The sequence below is a fragment of the Petaurus breviceps genome, unplaced genomic scaffold (genome assembly GCF_028583685.1).
Source record: "Petaurus breviceps papuanus isolate PSGF00001 unplaced genomic scaffold, PetGlider_PUasm1.0 90842, whole genome shotgun sequence".
NCBI classification, from domain to species: Eukaryota; Metazoa; Chordata; class Mammalia; order Diprotodontia; family Petauridae; genus Petaurus; species Petaurus breviceps.
The window spans coordinates 497756-518447 of NW_027187358.1; the positions used below are offsets into that span (position 1 = coordinate 497756).

Genomic DNA, 20692 nt, shown 5'->3' on the forward strand with positions numbered 1-20692 from the left:
AAGGAAGGAAGGAAGGAAGGAAGGAAGGAAGGAAGGAAGGAAGGAAGAGTCCCTGACCTCAAAGGACTTACATTCTATTGAGGCAACCAAATTCTACATATAACATATATACAAAACATAAAAATACTAAAGAGATTAGAAAGACGGGAGGGCACAAAGAGCTGGGGGAGTTAGGAAGGGCCCTATCACGCTGCCTTTTATTTTATGTCTCTGGGGATCACAGATTTGGCACTGGAAGTCCAATCCCATTTTGTGAAAACCTTCATATAATTCTACATTGCAACTCATGCTATATCTTTTAGTAGCTCATCAGCATCATCATAATAGATGACATTTTAAAGTCTGCAAAGATTTTGTATACAAGAGCTCAAGTAACTCTCCTAATAACCCCGTGCTGTTATTAGCCCCCATTTTGATGAGGAGGAAACAGGCTTAGAGAAGGCAGCCTTAATTGGTTTTTCGAAAATGTATTTACTGAGGTGGTAGTATAAGAAAGAAAAGTGGTACAAGCATTCTGTATATACTCTCCCTCAAGCACATACAGTACATACAGGAATAGGAGCTGAAGCTTTGTGGCTATAAATTATGGCCATACGTAGTTCACAGCTCCTGGAGGTCCTTTGCTGGTGTCCTCAAGATGTCCCTCTTAGGAAAGCTTATATATGAAATTTACAGACCACCGAACAGAGGATCTGTTCACATCAAGCTCTTTGACACTAGATAAGGGCAATAGATATGGATTATGACCCCATGATCTACATGCTCATTGACTTCCCCTATGAATTGTCAAGGCGAAGGAGATGAACTGACTGGTCAATCCATCTTCAAGTCCATGCTTTAAGATTATACAGTATGGGCGGCTAGGTGGCACAGTGAATAGGCCCTGGAATCAGGAGGACCTGAATTCAAATCTGGCCTCAGACACTTAACACTTACTAGCTGTGTGACCCTGGGCAAGTCACTTACAATTGCCCTGCCCTCCCCCCTCCAAAAAAAAAAAAAGATTATTCAGTGAATCATGTCAGGACCTGAGATCCAGTTTGCCTGATTTCCCAGTCAATAATTTTAGACCATGTTTGTGACCTAGGAGAGTGTTCCTTAATGTACAAATATTTAATAACATGAAACCTCAGAACAGCAGCAGCAGCATAGGATTTAGAGCTAGAATAGTCCTCAGAAGCCATCCAGTCTGGCTCCCTCATTTTACAGATGAGGCATCTGAGGCTTAGGTGAGGGAAGTGACTCACCCACAATCTCACTAGACACTGAAAGATCACAGGATAGGGTCCCTAGGCATGAATAGTGAAGGGAACCTCCCATGTATCTCAGGATTCAATATCTTTATTAATAATTAATAATATAATACTTTATTAATAATAATACAGAAATTCCCCCCATGGGCCGAATGACAGCACATCGGACCTTGGGAAAGGTGTTTATGATAGACTATAGTCACAGTCAAACCTCTGGCACAGAACACATCATTCCAAGAGTTACCGGTAAAACAAATTCTTTTCTACCTTTGTCACTTTGGGATGGTGTGAAGCCTGGTCAGATAATACCTAGTAGATGTGGTTGGGACACAAAAGGGAGGGTGGGAATGATGCGGACAGGAGGCTTGCTATAGAAAAGATGGCATTGATTGCATTAATTATTCTTTAGTGTGTTTGGTAGAATTTAAACTAATTTCTTGCTCTTTAATAAATATAAACAAAATCTCATCTCACTAGTTAAGTTGGTAAAGCTCAGGATGTTAAAGTCAAACCAAAGACTTTAGCAGTGTTACAGTCTCTGGTCCTCTGGGGGTTATTAGTGCTGATCCACGATTCAAACCAAAGCCCTGGGTCAGCCAAGGGACAAAGTTAATCCTATCATAGCAAAACACCAATAGGAAAAGCTGTAAATAGCAGGTGTAAAAAATGTGGAATCACTAACTTGAAATCGGAAAGGATTTCAGAGGCCATCTAGCCCAGGCAGCTAGGAGTAGCCCTTTACAATAACCCCAACAAGCAATTATCTAACCCCTGCTCGAACACCTCCAGGTAATATGCAGTGGAAAGATTACTTGATTTGGGGATAGAGGCCCTGCATTCAAATCCTGATTCTGATATTGAGTGCCTGTGTGATCTTAAGAAAGAGAGTTTCTTAGTGTATAAAATGATGGGGGTTGGATTAAGGACAGAGATTCTAGTAGCTAGGTGGCACTATAGTGCATAGATCTCTGGTCCTGGAGTCAGGAAGACTAATCTTCCTGAGTTCCAATCTGGTCTCAGTCACTTACTGGCTATGAAATACCCGTGAAGACTTTTAAGCAGTCATGACATGACCCAAGCTATGTATGAGGAAGCTTATTCTAAAAGAATGGAGAGAGATTAGAGACTAGAACACCTAGGAGAGAGCTGTTGCAATATTAAAGTTGGATTGGTGATGTGCACCTGTACTAAGGTGGTAAAAGTGGGACTAAAGAGAAAGGGACAGATGCTGGGGAGGTTGAAATTGATCAGATTTGGTAACTGATCGGGGATAAGAGGTGCTGGTATGACCAACCTTTGAAAGCACCTCAAAAATTGCACTAGCCCTAAGGTTTACCATTCTTAATGGTCTGAGATTACTTATTCAGGAATAATTCACGAGGACTGGGATGAATAGAGACAGAGACTAGACCTATGATTTTGCTGATACAGGGAACTCCTGGATTAGGAATCTCCTTCTACCAAAGCAGTTTAGCACTGTCATTGTAATTCCGAAGTTTAGAGCTGCCTAGAACAATGAAGGATTCAATGACTTGCCCAGGGTCTCATAGTCAATATGGGTTTGAGGCAGGACTCAGACCCAGATTTTCTGTTCTCTATCCACTGTACCATTCAGCTGCTCACTAAGAAGAGACAAAGATTATTGTTCAAGAGGACATCTTCCTTACTTTGTTTTGTGTTGGGCATTGAAGAAAAGTACTCCAGATTATTTTCCTTGTATTTTTTTTTTTTGAAAAAAAATTTTTAACTTTGAATTTAATCATCGATAAGCATAAACATTCCAATATTCAAAGAAAAAAGAGAATTGTACCAAGAAAGTACAAACTTCTACTAAATATTAAATTAAAAAGGTAATAATAACATAGCCTTGTTGGTACCTCCTTTTGATTTTCTTTTTGTTTTCTGTGAATTTCTTTTGGTTTCTTTTTTATCTCTCTCACTTCCTACTAGCTCCCCCCTTCGTCCCCTACTTGCACGGCAAAAATAGAAGACCTCCTTTGTAACAGGTTTTAGGCGAGTGGAAGGAAAAAGTCAAGACTTTGTCTGAAAATGTATGGCTCATTCTGTGCCTCTAGTGACTAAAGTCTAGTCCATTACCTCTATTCAGAGCTAGAAGCATGCTTCATCCTGATGACTTTTCTTAATTTGCAATAACAATTGTTGTAAAAGGATGTTATATGGTTAGAGTTCAGAATCAGGAACTCAGGCACTTTTGAACTACTGTCTTGATGGATGTGCCGTGACTCTGAAAGGAGCTTATCTGTTCTGAAGGGCACCCCTTGGTGTGGGGCTGGAACTTGGCAGATTCCCTGGAGTCTTGAAAACAAGGGTATGTTTCAGGCACTCTAAACACTTGTGCAGCCTTTTAAAACTCACTTCATTCAAAGTGAATTCAAAGCATGGCATTTTTAAAAATGCAAAACAAATAAGGTATAAACAATAAAATAAAGCCATTTGATGCTGGATCAATAAAAGGATACTTTCCAAGTCTCTGGAAAAATAACAATCATAATCTTGAGGATTAGGGGAATCCCTTTCTCTGAGAAAGTTTTATCTGTTTAGAGTAGCAGTTCCCAAAATTTTTGGTTTTAGGATGCCTTAAAAAATTATTGAGGACTCTCTAACTGCCAAAAAATTGTCAGTGTGGGCTATATCCAGTGGTGTACTGGTAAACAATATTTCTCTCTTCTCTCTCTCTCTCTCTCTCTCTCTCTCTCTCTCTCTCTCTCTCTCTCTCTCTCTCTCCACTCCTCACCCCTGTGTGTGTTATTGTCCCTACTTACTTCTCTGTCTCTTTCCCTTTCCTCCATCCCCATGCCCCATCCTGCTTCCCTGTATGTCTATACCTGATGAGCCCAGACTTTCTTTGAACACCTTTGGTGATGGAGGCCTTTCTCCCTCTTGAGGTGCCCTACTTCCAGTTCTAAATATTAGGAAGACCTCTATGCAAGTGTCAGGTCCCCTATGCCAAGACCACCCCTCTCTTTTTATTATTAGGAGAAACCTTGTTTTCCAGAGGTAAGGCCCAGCAAGCAAGCTGTGCCCTGAGCTTGGCATAACAACAGTCCTTTGTGGCTCACCCTCTGGATGAGCTCAGCCACAGCAAAATTCCAGAATTGTTTCACACTAGCATCAGGTGGTCTCTGAACTTGGACAAGCACCTGCAGTACCTGTGTTCCAATAATGAAGTCCTTGTCTCATTATTGCTGTTACCTCCCCTTGTCAGGTCTATAGCTCACTGACTAGCCATTGGTACAATTATTGAGATTTGTCCACACTAAAGAGGATCTCTGCAGTGCCAGTGCAATATACACAGTTCCCACAATCACTATAAATATACCTGCATGGTTCTCGATCACAAAATATAACAGACTCTCCATAAATAAGACAGAAGTAAAACATTTATTCATACACCAGAAAACCTAATCCCCAAACTGGTAAGCTGATTCCATCATAGTAGCAAAGAAGTTAATAAGCAATAATGGCACAGAGAGCCACACCATCCTTTAGCCTTCCCACAAACCAATATTTTTACTCACAAGCCTCACTGACTCCCTGGGATGCATTCTCTCCTCCCAATCATTTAGTCTAGCTCTGACTCCCAGTTTCCTCTGGGCTCTGCTCCACCTTTCAGTAAATTCCTCCCACCACAGGCTCTATGTGACTACATTTAGCCTCTTGGGGGCAGCTTATATTTTCAAAGCAGAGGCTACATGTGATTACATTCAGCCTATTAGGGGGCAGAGTATATTTTCAAAGCAGGGAAGGTCTTCAAATTATCTTAGGCTTCTTAAGGGGCAGGGAAGATCTTCAAATTCACATTACCATTACAGTCTCCTGCTGGGTAGTGTACCAGCCCATACATGTCTAGTTTCCATCCTCCAGTGGAATAAAAAGAGCTTTATGCTTATAACCACTGTTAGCTCTTTGGCTTTATTTTGTTTTATTTCATTTCATTTTTAGAGTTAACTGTGGTTTTGATAACCTGTGTGAGCTCTCTGGTGTTTTTAGAGTTAACAGAGGTTATAGACCAGCTATGGCTCTTTGGTCATTTGGTCAGGATTGACACAAGTTTCTACTCCTGCTTCAAGTTCAGCATCCTGGAAACTAAAAAGATAAAGTCTAATCCCCCTTCCAGGTGATGCACCTTCAATTACTCGAAGACAGATATAGTCCTCCTAAGTCTTCTCTTCTCCAGACTGTGTCCACGGTTCCTCTAATAGATACTTGTGGCACAAATTTAAGACTCTTCACTGCCCGGGTTGTCTTTTAGAGGTTCTTAACCTGGGGCCCATGAACCCTTACAAAAATATTCTGATAACTGTATTTCTATTGTGACGTTTAAAAAGGTCAAGAGACATAGTTTCTGGGTAATCATTTTATTAATAATGGTAGCATATTACAATAAAATGGGTCAATAACACTCATGAATGCCAAAGATGAATCATGGCAGAGGGCTCATAGTTTATATGCCCTTGGAAGAACAGATGTTCCTGAGGGTGGCAATCAATTCTGATTGGTTAACAATTAATGAGAGGATGAATATTATAATGAGAGATGTGCTTATTCCAGTGAAGGTCTTGAGGTATGTGACACTGAGTACCCAAATCTTGACCAAAGAGATTTATCAATTTCCATATCACCTATCTGACAAAAGGAAGAATCCACATTTTCCCAGACCTATCTGAGTAGACCCAGTGAGCAGGAATCCATCCATTTGCCTAAACTTAGAATTTCTTTACTGTTTTTGATTAGATCTTAGCTTTCCTGTCAGGGTAAGCCTGAGCAAGATTTCCTTATGCTGGTCAATTTCTGGATGAGGAAGTAGAAAAAGGCAAAATCTTGGTCCTAATTCAATAAGACCATTCAATACAATAGAGAAATAATATTTCTTTCACTATATAACTGGTTTCCTTTGTAACCCTATGAATTTTATTTTATACACTTAAGAACATTATTCTCAGGAGTTCACAGGCTTCAGTAGATCGCCAAGGGGGGTCAAGGACACAAAAATAATGAAGAACTCCTGTTCTGGATATACTTCCAAATACCAATGTGTATATTTCCATTTTGAATATTAGAAACAAAGCTCAGGGGTGTCAAATGACTTGCCCAGGGTCACCTAGTGTCAGAGCTGGGCCTTAAACCAAGGTCTTCATGACTTTGAGGCCAGTGGATTTTTTTCTTTCTGTTATCACACAACAAATTCTTGGACAGCTGATAAAACCTCTTTACTGTTTTTAAGGTGAGGAAATTGAGGTCATTTCACATTTACCTGAGATTAGAAAATGAGCTGTTATCAGGGAATGTAATCCCAGCTGTCCAGTTTCTCAGCGAGGGTATGGGGCCTTTGTAGACCAAGGTTGTCCCTGTGAGGCCCTCATGCTCTTGCAAGCACATTTATGGAATATCAATCACCTTTTTATATGCTACCCATAAGCTTCCAGTAAATTACTATCATGCCAACAGGTTACTCCAATAAAAAAGACTAAAGAATTGAAATTATCCAACTGTGAAAGGTAATCGAGGGCAGATAACAATGTGATTAATGTGATATGGATGCAATGGACTGTGTAGATTTTAAATAAAGAACATTCCAGAGAGAGTCAGGACATAAAGAGGGGCAAAGCTCAGAGAAATTGGGACCCTTCTGAAGAAAAATAGACGAGGAGAGAGGAAAGCCCATGACGAGTCAGGGTTAACCTGGGGAGGTAGGGTAGTGGATTAGGGTCATATGGCCTGGAAGTGAACAAGTAATGCCCTTTGTTGGTTCCTTTTATGCTATTTCCTGCTAAAGAAAACCAAAAACACTGCTAGGGGGAGGCCAGAGCTTTCATTTTATCTCTAGCACTTTTTTTGGTTATTTTTTGAAAAACCCTGAATATAGCTAATAACAATCATCCCCAGTGTGGGTCTGTGGAACGCCTACAGAACCAAAGAAGGTGTCAAAGAAAATGTCAAGCGCGTACCCAGTAACGATTGAGCAGCTGGTTCTGTGCTGGATAATTACATGCCTGAAGACTTGTACACAACATAACAAAGAAAGAATGAAAAATGAAATCTTCAAAAGTGTGTTCATCAGGGCTAACCATGGAATGACATGTGAGCTTCCTGAGCTGTTCTGTCTCTAGACGATGTCAGCTGTGCGGGGCAGCAAAAAGAGGTTCGGTCTCCAAGTCCCTGCTCTGACACTCAATGTGTGACCCTGGTCATCATCTGTATTGTAGGAGTTAGGGGTGTGGTGCCCCCACGATCTGGAAAATGGTGTAAAATGTTTTGACCCTCCCAAAAGAAGTACCAGAGAATCAGTCTGAATTTTTTTCTTTTTCTTTTATGGGGTGCTTACAGTACCTTATTGTAAAATTTGGTTTGATATCATATAATACTATACATATATTTTATGCATTTCTGAGTTTCTAACCTTTTTCTGGGTCATCTGTTGGCTTTCACATGCCACAAAACTCCCCTAAAATTCCCAGTTTCTTTTGTCGAACAGTGATACATTGAAACCTGCAATGGGGAAAAATCAGATGTGGAAGGGATAACTTTATTACCTACTACAGAGGATTGTTGTGAGAAAACCTCAAAGGAGCTTTGTAAAGGTACAATTATTATTAGAAGGCAGTAATGAGGAATAATTAAGAGATTGGTGAAGGGACAGGATGAAAGCAAGCACAGTCCCTACAGATAAATATATCAAATTCGGTAAAGAGCATGATTCCATCGTAAAAAAAAAAAAATGGAACCCTTATTTTCTTGCTTTAGAGGTAATGCTGTATAGTCTCTTTATTTTCTAAAGTTAAGATATGATCAGAACAGGATGTAGGCCATATCTGTAGCAGATAAAGGGATAACTACCAGGCATCCTACAGTAGTGGGGAGTTTTTGGGAAAGAACAAGCATTTAGTGAATACCTAATATATGCCAGGTGCTTTTCACAAATATTATCTCATTCAATCCTCACAACAACCCTGCAAGGCAGTTGCAATTATTATGTCTATTTTACAGTTGAGGAAATGGAGGCAAAGAGAGATCAAGTGATTCTCTCAGGTTCACACAGCTAATAAGGGTCTGAGACCAGATTTGAACTTAGGTCTGCCAGACTACAGGCCCTGCACTTTATTGACAATGCCACCAGTTACCCCTGTCCCTAGTCCTAGAGATACATCAGGGGCAAGAAGTGACCTGCTTAAACAGGATGAGACAGGTTACTGCAGATCATTACATCTTTTTATATTTGACAGACTTGAGTTTCTGTGCCTTAATTGGCTTTATTTTACTATCCCCTTGATTCCCTAGTAAAGTTTTCTAATACTTACTCTATCTCTTTGTTTGTTTGTTTGTTTGTTTTTTTGGAGGGGGGAAGGCAGGGCAATTGGGGCTGTCACATGGCTAGTAAGTGTTAAGTGTCTGAGGCTGGATTTGAACTCAGGTCCTCATGATTCCAGGGCTGGTGCTCTATTCACTGTGCCTCCTAGCCGCCCAAACTCACTCTATCTCTGTGGAGGCATTTTTGATCATGCCTGGCCAAAGGACATCACCACTCATTTGGTCCTAGACAAGTCATTAATTTTTCTAATCTTCAGTTTCCTCATTTATAAACAACCATTGTGAAGCTCAAATGAGAAATTTGTAAAACACCTTGCAAGCTTTAAAGTGCGATATCAGTACTGTTATATTATTATTATTATAAATTGTCCAGTGCTCTGATCCAGAACTCAGAGGAAGAGAAGAGGGCCAGTCCTATGCATTTTACCTTACCTTGTATAACTAGAGAAGCTTATTAACCTATTATTTCTATAAGAGGCTCAGGTGTGTTTTTACTTTTTAATTTAATTTATTTATATTTTCTTATTTTTATCATCATCTCTTCCTCCCCCATCATGAGAGTAGAGAAGAAGACAACTTGAATATTGGGGGCAGGAGAGGAAAGGTTTAGCCCCAATTTCCTATATTTTGCATTGCCGTTGTTGCTGTTTGTCCTTCCTTCTCAAAGAGGACCATCATATCAGGGAGGTGATGCCATGACATGAAGGTGAATTGATTTAAGTGATGGAGGGCTGTGCAAAGTCATCAGCCTCACTTTCTCCTCCAGAGTCATCCAGGTCCAGTGACAAGATATAGATCAGGATGACTGGAGAAGGCCCTGGATGCAGTGGGAGACCCTAGTCTTTTTTGTTTTTTCATTTTTCAAATGCTTTATTAACTTCTGATTTATATCATTCTTTCAGCCAGATTTTTAGTTACAAATTTTCTCACTGTTTTTTCCCTACCCACCGCTCCAAAATAGCAGTCCCACAGGATATCCCCTCCTCCAATCTGCTCTCTCCCATATCTTCTCCCATACCCCCTTCGACTTTTCCATTAGGGCATGGTAGATCTCTCTGCCCCAGTGCCTGTATATCTTATTTCCCAATTACATGTAAAATAGTATTAATAATAGTATATATATATATGTATATATATATATAGATAGATAAAACATTTGATTTTAAAACTTTGAATTCCTGATTCATTCCCTTCCTCCCTTGTCATCCACCCTTACTGGGAAGATAAGCAGTTCAGTATAGATTGTACATGTGTAGCTAATGCAAAACATTAACATAGTAGATATATTGTAAAAGACTGACTATATTTCGCTCCCTCCTATACCACCTCCCACTTGTTCTATTCTCTACTTTGATCCCGTTCCTTTTCAAAAGTGGGTGCTTCCAACTTCTCTCCCTCCCAGCCTGCCTACCCTTCCATCATCCCCCCTCTCATTCCCTTCCCCCCTACGTTCCTGTAGAGTGAGATACCCTATTTAGTGTGTATTTCATTCCTTCCCCGAGCCAAATTCAATGAGAATAAGATTTACCCATTCCCTTTTGCCTTCCTATTCTTCCTCTCCATTGTAACCATTTTCCCTTGCCTCTTCTATATGAGGTAGTATACCCCATTCTGTCTCTCCCCATCTCCTCTCATTATATTCCTCTCTCACCTCTTAATTTCACCTTTTAAGTATCATCCCTTCCTGTTAAATTGGTCCTGTGCCCTCTCTCTATGTATACCTGTAAACATATATACATACATTCACCTATGTATTTATATGTCCATATACCCTCATATATAGACATATATATATTTCTATTCCCTTCAACTATTTTCATACTGAGAAAAGTTTCATCAGTTACAATTATTGTTTTTCCATGTAGGAATGTTAATAGTTCAACTTTGATAAGTTCCTTATGATTTCTTTTCCATGTTTACCTTCTCATGCTTCTCTTGCTTCTTGTATCTGAATGTCAAATTTTCTATTCAACTCTGGTTTTTCATCAAGAATGCTTGAAAGTCCACTGAATGACCATATTTCCCCCTGAAACATGATACTCAGTTTTGCTAGGTAGGCGATTCTTGGTTTCAATCCCAGCTCCTTTACCGCTGAAATATCATATTCTAAGCCCTTCGATCCCTCAGTGTAGAAGCTGCCATATCCTGAGTTATCCTGATTGTGTTTCCACAATATTCAAATTGTTTCTTCCTGGCTGCTTGTAATATTCTCTCCTTGATCTGGGAGTTTCAGAACCTGGCTATAATATTCCTAGGAGTTTTCTTTTTGGGATCTCTTTCAGTAGGTTATCAGTGGATTCTTTCAACCTCTATTTTGCCCTCTGGTTCTAAAACATCAGGACAGTTTTCCTTGAGAATTTCTTGGAGGATGATTTCTAGGTTCTTTCTTTGATCATGGCTTTCAGGTAGTCCAATAATTTTTAAATTATCTCTCCTGGATCTATTTTCTGGGTCAGTGGTTTTTCCAATGAGATATTTCACATTTCCTTCTCTTCTTTCATTTGTTTGGATCTGTTTAACAACATCTTGATTTCTCATAAAGTCATTAGCTTCCATTTGCTCCAATCTAATTCTGAAGCAATGATTCTCCTCAGTGAGCTTTTGAGATTCTTTTTCATCTGGAAAATTCAGCTTTTTAAGGCATTCTTCTCCTCATTGTCTTTTTGAGCCTCTTTTGCCATTTGAGTTAGTCTATTTTTTAAAGTGTTATTTTCCTCAGTCAAGCTGTTGACTCTCATTTCATAATTTTCTTGCATCATTCTCATTTCTCTTCCCAATTTTTCCTCCACTTCTCTTATCTGCTTCTTAAGGTCCTCTATGGCCTGTAACCAGCTTATATTTTTTGTGGAAACTTTTGGTGCAAGTGTTCTGACTTCACTGTCTTCCTCCTGTTCCATGCTTTGCTCCTTTTTGTCCCCAAAATAGGAGTCTAATGTTGGATTGCTTTGCTTTTTTTGCTTCCTTTGCCTGCTCATTTTGCCACTCAATTACTTGACTTTTGTGCTTTTTGCCACAGTAGGACTGTGCCACTAGACAGTTGGAGCTTTGTTCCAAATGCTGGGGTTTTCTCAGCTGCTGGAGGTATTAGTTGGGTGCCCTCTCTGAAGCCTCCATATGCTCTGGCAAGCTGGTCTCACACCCCAGGACCTCCACCTTAGACTGAAATCCAGATCCAAGCAAGTTAAAGCAAGAGTGATTGCCCCTCATACTGGTCACTTGGTCCCCCTATACTCTGCAGGCCAGGAGCAGAAGCTGCCACCTGGCCCTGGCTGCACCACAGCCCTCAGTGGCTTCTTGCCCTGGGGGCAAAAGCTGATGCACTCCCAACTACTTGTTCCCAAAGTCCACACTGCACCAACCTCTTATTTTGTCCTTAGCATCTATGTGTTGATAATTCTGGAAACTGCCACACCGGCTAGTGATCTGGAGTCCCTCCAGCCGGTGGTTGGTCAGGCCTGCCCTGGGGCTAAAATCTGGCCAATTCCTGCTGGCCTGCCAGGCTGTCCTCAGAGGGATGTTAGCTTCTTTGTGTCATTTTGTGGGTTCTGTAGCTCCAAAGTTTGTTCAGAGTCCCCTTTTACATGGATTGGAGGTGGTGGGAGCCACAGCCGCTCGGAGGTCCTGTTTCTACTCAGCCATCTTGACTCCGCCCCCTTGACCCTGGTCTTTTTAAGCTAAGATCTTTCCCAGGTCTCAGTTTGACTGAGGTAACACCCATTCAGTGACTAAGGCAAGATAAGGAATGAGGCAGAGAAACTCTACTGACTGAGGGAGCTTAAAGGAAAACAAACAAACAAACAAATAACACTGGTAAGCAACAATAATTTGGGATTGTGAGAGGGACTCTCTGGTATGGAAAAATCTTTCCATGGTTGCAGATCAGCAAATTGTCTGATTGATCTTAGAGATCTGCAGGGAGAAAAAATGTGGTTTTCTCATAGTCACATTACCAATACACAAGCAGCCCTTGGTCTTCTTAGCTCCAGAGTTGGTCCTCTGATCATCATACTATGATTCCTAAACAATAATAAGAACTAACAATAATATCATATTCTAAGTTTTGAGCAAACTTTTAATTTGTTGATCTTTACAACAATTCAATGATACATTATAGGTATTACTATCCCCATTTTATACTTGAGGAAACTGAGACTCGGACATGTTAAAGGGATTCCTCATGGTCATACCCTCTAGTGAATATGGGAGGTAAGATTTAAACCCAGAGTTTCCTGATTTTTTTCCACTTTGTCTGTTTGAAACACTCAGATGGCAAAAATAGATTCCAGAACTTCTGAATTTTCTAAGGGTAATGAATTTCTGGAATCTTAATTTAAAAAATTCTTCACATAACAAAGTAACAAGAAGTACTTTGAAAGTTCAAGTGCTGTTATTGTTGTTTTTTTTAACATTGCCCACTAATCAGTTGTTATTCTCACTGGTGGTTTCCATGGACTATACTTGCCTCCTCAATCTCTCTCCTTTACCCCACCCCTTCCCATTTATAGAGTTCAGAGATGTGTCTTTCTTGTACCATTGGCCTTATATAGCAGCATGGGTAGTTTTCTGACACCAGCAAAGGACCTGAGATTTGTCTTTGGGCTTCTTATAGTTGTCTTTCCTTGTCTGTGTTTCCCAAAATCCTTCCTCCCATTAGGTTACCATAATAATAACACAGGTTCAGATTGTCATGAGTGTATTAAAAACTGTTCTTCACAGGTGGAGAGGATAAATTAAGCCATAATATATAGACAATTAAAGTCACATTACAATGAGTTTAGCTTTGTCTAGCTTGGCAGATAGTTTTTAGTTTCCCCAGTCTGCACATACTTGTCTAGTGTCCTTTAACTAATTTATCATCACCTCATGGGGTTTTAGAGTTGTATGTAACCTTAGAGAAAACTTAAAACAATTACCTAATTTTGCAGATGAGAAAATCGATGAGAAATGACTTGCGTAAGGTCACGTGGATGGTTAAGTGACAGAGGTAGGATTTAAACCCAGGTCTTTCGAACTGGATAAAAAACAAGGTAAATTATATATCCTAATGCAAGCAGGCAAATTTGAGTTTATAGGTAGGTATCACTGAGACTTGGTGGAATGAGACCCAGACTGGAATATAGCTTGGAAAGAGTATATATGTGCCATTGAAAAGGAACGAGATAACTAAAAGCTGGGAAAGAACAGTACTGTATAACACGATAATATTTTTCTGGGAGGAATCTAAGAAGTCAAGGGGGAAAAGCATAGTGGAGAGAATTTAGGTGAAGATAAAAGAAGGCAGAAAAAGAAAAGAGCAGGTATAATAGGACTAGAGTTCTTTCTCCACCCCACCCATTCACCTGGTTGGCCACTGACTCCTTTGACACAACTTTCTGATTTCCAGTGGCCTAAGTCCAGTCCAAGTGGAGTCCAAAAGGGACCCTCTAATTTGCTGAATGTCTGAAGACCATGTTAGTCACCATGCCCTCTTCTGCTGACTACCTTATGGAGATGAAAGGGGCCATGTCTACATAAGCTCAGTGACACTGTATCCTTGTTAAATATTGTAATAGTAATGTAATTTGATCCCTTTGTATTGGCAAAGGTAACAGGTATTTAGCACTTAGTAATTAATCAAGCCTCTGTTAAAGAAACAGAAGGTGTGATTCTCTGTTGCTGACATAACAGGAAGGGGCTGAATAGGGAGGAGCGATACTATATAAAGAAAGACCCTAGCTGGGAAAGACAGATCTTTTTGGAGCAAGTTCCCTGGAGGCAGAAGCTGCCACCACCGGGGAGACTGAAGAGGAATGGCCCCCCGGGCTTGAAAGAATGATTTTTATTTGGAGAACCTGAATGAAGTGATTTTGATTCTGGGAACCAGCTGAAACTTCTCTGGGTCTGAGGGCCAGCAGGAGCTGCTGAGGCTGTTGAGGATTTCCAAGGGCCAGCCAGAGCTGCTGAGGATTTCTGAGGGCCAGCCAGAGCTACTGAAGACTGAGGAGGTGTGACTATGATGCTGGTACTTTGTATGTACCTGTTTGTGACTTTGTTGGGCCTTGACTTCCAGGGAACAAAAACTGTGAAGGATTTAAGGTGGACTGGATGCTGTGAGCTTCAGCGTGGAACAGGAAGTATGTGGAGAGGTGGACAAGGACCTGGGAACTGTCTGCTTTTGAACCCAGGTGACAGTTTGGTGAATCCAGGTAGGATCTGGGACCATGGAAGGGGATCCAGGGAATCTGAGAGACCACCCCAAGTCAAGCTGAAAGAAGACTTTACTTGGATAGTGTACTAAGAGGGGTGGAGGGCTTGTGTACTTTCAGGTGATAGAATAGTGATTGATGGCTGAATAAGTGACTGATTGAGTTAACTTAGTGTGCCCCATGAGTAGAGAACTTTGACTATTGTACTTTATGTCCCTTAAGAAGGCAAACCTACTTAAGGATGATTGAATGATTGAAATGGTTGAGTGACTGAATTACTAAATGATTGTTCTGTTCAAAACTTTGTGGCCACAGTGGTGAAAACTATGTGGCCATTTTCTGTGATAAGTTGTTGTGAATGATACATTTTGATTTTCTGTGATAAGTTGTAACATTGTGAATGCTGTACCTTGATTTACTGTGAATGTTTTGCTCTGATTTGTTATTGAATAAATAGGGTGTTCACTATACTGTGTAATCAGAACCTTAAAAGCTGTTCACAGTAGCATTCTTCTGGAAAGCTGCTTGTGCTTGGCATCACAAATATCCTTGTTATATTAGGGCAAAATGAACCTCCTTTTTTTAACTGTTCGATGATTTTCAAGTGTCTCATTTCACCCCTAAATTGAACCTGAACTAAACAAAATACTAGCATCAGACCCACCCTTAACACCTTAATAGCAGATAATGGAGGAATTGCTAAAAATGAGGCAAGGTTAGCAAGGGCAGCTAAGGATAACAAGATTTTTTTAAGCTATCTTGGAAAAAAAAGGAGAATCAATGATGAATCATAGATTTAGAGCTGGAAGAGACCTTACAGCAATCAATCAGTGAGTAAATCAGTCAACAAATGTTACATTCCTACTATGTGCCAGGAACCATGCTAACACTTGCGATGTAAAATAAAAAATAGAACAGCCCTGACCTTAAGGAGCTTAAATTCCACCAGGGCAGACACGTATATACAAAGATGTATAGAATAAATACAAAGCAAATACAAGAGAGTTTTGGCAAAGAGGGCACTAGCAAATGTGGGCAGGAGGAGGGTTGAGAAAAATGGTCATATGGAAAATAAAGTATAAGCTGAGTCTTGATGGAAGCAGGGGATTCTATAGGGCAGAGATGAGGAGGGAGGGCATTTCAGATCATTGAACAAGGGTCATGCTTATGGAATAGCAAGAAGGTCAATTTGGCTGGATGGTAGAATATGGGAAGTACAGTAAGATATATAATAAAGCTAAGAGGTAGGTTGGGGTCAGTTTATAAAGGACTTTAAAACCTAAATGGAGGACTTTATAATTTATCCTTGAGGCATAGGTATTTGCTGGAGTTTATTGGATAGGAGAGTGAATTTATGATAAAAATGGCGAGCCAGTCATGTAGCAAGAGGGAAAGTAGGATAGTTCAAGCCTTGCACTGGTACACATGAAATAGAAAAAATAAATTCCAGAGGAAGGAATCTAGCACATTGGGTGAACAAGGACAAGAATTCCATAGGATGATACATGGATAGATTGTCCCACTAATGGTAAGAAACATCTCTATCGATGAGATCATATCCAATGAAGTGTGGTAGCAGATAGCTTTGTATATACAAGATACATACAGTGTGGATGAAAAGTAATTTCAGAGGGAAAGTACTACCAATGGAAGGGACTGGGACAGGGTTCTTCAGAAGGTGAGATTTGAGCTGTGTCAAGCCAGGAAAGCTAGGAGTTGGAAATGAAGAGAGAGAGCATTGCAGGCATGGGGGGACAGAGTCAAGAGACAGTGGTACATAAAGTGCATTGTAAGGTCTGAAGGGAAGGTTATTACCAACCAAGGTGTTCAGAAAGGTAGAGTAGATGGCATTTGAGCTGGGCTTTAAAGGGTGGATAGCAATCCAAAAGGAAAAAAAAAGGAATCTTACAGGAACAGGGAACAATGTGAGTAAGAACATGGAGGCAAGAAAGCATAGCATGTATTCAGAAGATAGAGACTAGCTCAGTTTGGATGGAACACAGAGGAAGCGGAAGGGAATAAATAATGAGATAAGGCTGGAGAGGTAGAGTAGTGGAGAAGGTGGAGGGCTTTGAATGCCAGGCAAAGATGCTTTTGCAGTTTTTCTGAAGTTTTCTGAGATATCACTCATGAAGCACTAGCCCTTGAATTCCACCTAATCTAAAATGCAAGGTCTTTTCTCCCATGAAGACCTACTCACACTAGAATGAAGACACAATCGAAGCTTTGTCTTTGTTCAAATGGCCATAATATTTTCAGATTCCTGATGTTTTTTCTCTTTTAATCTTTTGGAGTCATTGTGTAGGTGGTCCGTTTATTATCTGCCAGTCTTGTTACACAAGCTTCCTCAGTCTCTTTTCATTCCCTCCCTCTGTCATCCTTGACCTGTATAACACTTCCATGGTCATGCCATCCAACAGAGAGGTTCTGTATGTTGTTCTTTGCTAGACAAGGTGACCTTGAGTTTTTGTTGTAGAGCAATACTCTGATGAATATGTCACTGTGGGCACACCCATGTAGTGAAATGTTTTTGCCCTGATTTTTAAGGGCACCAGAAGCTTTTATGCTTTTGTCCAGGCTTCTCTCCTCTTCCTATGCACCTAAAAATTCTGTCTCCCAATAACTGACATTTACACAGGGCTTCCTAAGGGTTTAAAATTCTAAAAGATTCTCTGCTTTTAAACATTCTCATTCATTAATTTAAAAAATGACTAATTTCCTACTATATTAAATAGATTGTCATATGCTCAAGGATATACAAGGCTTGCCTTTAAGGAGTTTATATTACTTTGATTTTCATATGGCCCCTGAGAGGAAAGTAGTGTGTTATTTCCCCCATTTTCTAGAGGAAGAAACAGAGCATTTAAACCCAGATCTCCTGACTCTTTGAGACCATTTCTTTTCTGTTTCTACTCCTGGTCCAGGGTGGGTTCCCAGATGATTTCCCCAGAAAGACAAGGCCTTCCCTGTTGGCCAGGTTCTACTGAACTAATACACACACACACACACACACACACACACACACACACACACACACACACACACGCACTCACGCACGTACGCGCGCACGCACACACACACACACACACACACCTCTCTGTCTCTCTGACTCTGTCTCTGTCTCTCTCTGTTTTATACTCTCACCCATAGAGCTATTAGGTTTGTCTTTGACTTACTGTTTTTGTATTTTCTTTTGATTCCTGCTGGAGGTGTCAAAGAAGCATTTTCGATTTATCTGTTAGCCTTTATAATTTATCACTCTATTGTCAAATATTGCATTTTTCACAAGAGTTCAGCTCGATTTTCACTAAGACATTACAGTTTGGGCCCACATGATAGCAGGAAATTCATCACAGTATGGGATAGAACTATTGTCAACTGCCCATCCCCCAAAATCACCTACTATAAGTTATTTATTATAACGGTACAGATTATGTCAGGCTGATAAAAAAAATGAACTTTACAGTTATTTTAAATGAATGTGAAATATTGTTTCTCCATGTCAGGTTTCTGTAACAGATATAAAATGTATACTGTACCTATTCTAGCCAAGTACATGAAAATACCAGTCAAAACCCCAAAGGCAAAGGTAAGAGACCTGAAAATATGTGTGCACTTAAAAAATCTTTTATATATTTTTAGTTTTCAACATTCATTTCCACAAGATTTTGAGTTACAAATTTTCTCCCTGAATGTGTGCACTTTTAATTTTGAAGTACATGCTGTATGTATAATTCTGAAAGGTGAAAATGGGACACCAGTTTATAATTCTGAAATACTACAAAGAATCTAAAAAAAATTCTTTTATCATATGATTCAATAATATTTAAGATACAAGATGTCCTATTTCTACAAAGTTTCAAAAGCACTTCTCATTCATTGCATGTACAAGAAATGTTAGCACAAACCAAAAATGGGGCATTAGATGACAGAAGTATATTAAGATCCCTGGGACTGCTATATTGGCTCTTGTAATTTACACTGATGCTAGCCAAGTCAGTGAAAAACACATTTTTCTACCTGCTGTTTGCTGCAACTTGGTTACACCCACACAGATGTCCACCCACACAAAATTGTTCCCCTAAAAATCAGGCCTAGGAACAAATAAATTGGAAAGAAAAGGATGGAACATATTGTCCAAAGTCTTTCATTTAGGGTGACTTTTTTTAAGTAACTAAAATTTGCAATTACAAAATGGGATAGAGTAAAAAAATATAAATGACATGGGATGCCATGAACTTATCCATCCCCACTGCAGCCTTCTTTAATATGCTGTCTCCTCCCCAACTAGGGATGTCGTAAGGAGAGCTCTTTGTAGATTGTAAAGGTTTAATGGAGCTGAGATTTTACTGGTGCGGGTATGCCCTCTGCTGATCACAGCTCATTTTTCCCTTAGTAGATGGTCAGACCATGACTGAAGAACTTATCAGTCTGAGCCCACCTGGAGACTGAATTAAGCCATCAGGCAGGCCTATAGTCTGTCAGTGGGTTAACAATGTTGAGAGGTAGTAGGACCTGCCAGATTTTATGCTTTGTTGGGATAACATTTAAGAAGAAAGGGTCATTTTTCTATGCCATGATGAGGCATTGGAGTAGAATTTTGTTGAAGCAAATTATATGTGTGTATGTGTATGTATATATGTGTGAATGTATATGTATATGTGTACATGTATAGCCACATGCATTGTTTTTCATCCTTTGTTTGCAAAGAGGACCAATGACATGACAGTGATGTCTTGACTTGCACATGAGTTAGATTTAAGAGATAGTTGCACAAAGTGGTCAGCCTCATCCTCTCTTCCAGAGTAATCAAAGCCCAGTCACAAGACAAGTCAGGATGACCCATGATGGCTGCAGTGGATGCCTTAGCATCTTCAATGTCAGACTAAGCTCTAAGCCTTCCACTACACCTGCTTCAGTTGCCTTCATGGCCATTGGAACAAACTGTTCTCATCTGCCCATTCCGCTGGGGGAAATCTTCACATGCTTGGGATAGACATTCCCCTAACTCACTGATAGATTTGAGGCCTGCTGGTCACCTGGTTAACCCACCTGCTGAGATGGTTTTCACCGCAGTGTGGCTGCTTTGTGTGTTACTGCTTCTTTGAGCCACAGGTAAGAGTTGGGTGAAAATTGGACACTGAAGGTGATTGAGCAGCCCTCATGCTAGTCCTCCCTGAACACCCCATACATCTGGGTAGGACAGTGCATAGAGCACTGGTTTGGAGTCAGGAAGATTAGTGCTCAAATCCAGTCTTGTTGTGCGACCCTGGGAAAATTAATTAATGTCTCGTTTCCTCATCTGTAAAATGGGGAGAACAGTATCTACCTTGCAGGGTGGGCATAAAGCTCAAATGAGATAACTGTAAAGTACTTAGAATAGTAACTAGCACATAGCAGGCACTATGTAAAATATTATCTCCCTGAGTTCAAATCTGGCCTCAGATACTTACTAGCTGGGTGACCCTGGGCAAGTCATTCAACCCTGTTTTTTTCAGTTACCTTATCTGTAAAAGGAGCTGAAGGAGGAAAATGGCAAGTCATCTCTGACAAGAAAGCCTCAAACAGGGTCACAGAGTTAGACATGATTGAAAATGACTAAACAACATTTACTTACACACTATTTATATATACACGTGTATATATAAACTATTATTCTTTAACCGTAAATTACTATATGTAGGCAAATAATTATGATCGCTTGTGTCAAACCTTAAAATGCTATTGCTGTTACTTGTACCAGAACAGGGAAGGAAGAATTTATCATTCTGCACGTGTTTTTGTAGTTAGACTATTGAATATATTCATGAATCAGGGAAAATTATTATCACTAAAAGTAAAATTTCCTCATTTCTCAGAACTCTAGATCTCCTCTGAAATGATGGGAAAGTGAGGAAATGGAGGTCTTTATACAAAAGAGCTGAC

At 40.0% G+C, this 20692-nt stretch overlaps 1 protein-coding gene across 2 annotated transcripts in view; it reads right to left on the reverse strand.

Annotated features, from left to right (window-relative positions):
• Nucleotides 1-20692, reverse strand: part of THUMPD2 (THUMP domain containing 2) — an 82079-nt gene that overhangs the window by 12699 nt on the left and 48688 nt on the right. The window contains exon 9 of one of the 2 annotated variants that reach the window (XM_069071574.1): nucleotides 12560-12599. The exons of the other annotated variant lie outside the window; for it this stretch is intronic. Coding sequence (XP_068927675.1) covers nucleotides 12586-12599 — 14 coding nt within the window. The 3' untranslated portion in view covers nucleotides 12560-12585. Of the gene's footprint in view, nucleotides 1-12559; nucleotides 12600-20692 lie in introns of those variants that run through there. 2 annotated transcript variants of the gene reach the window in all.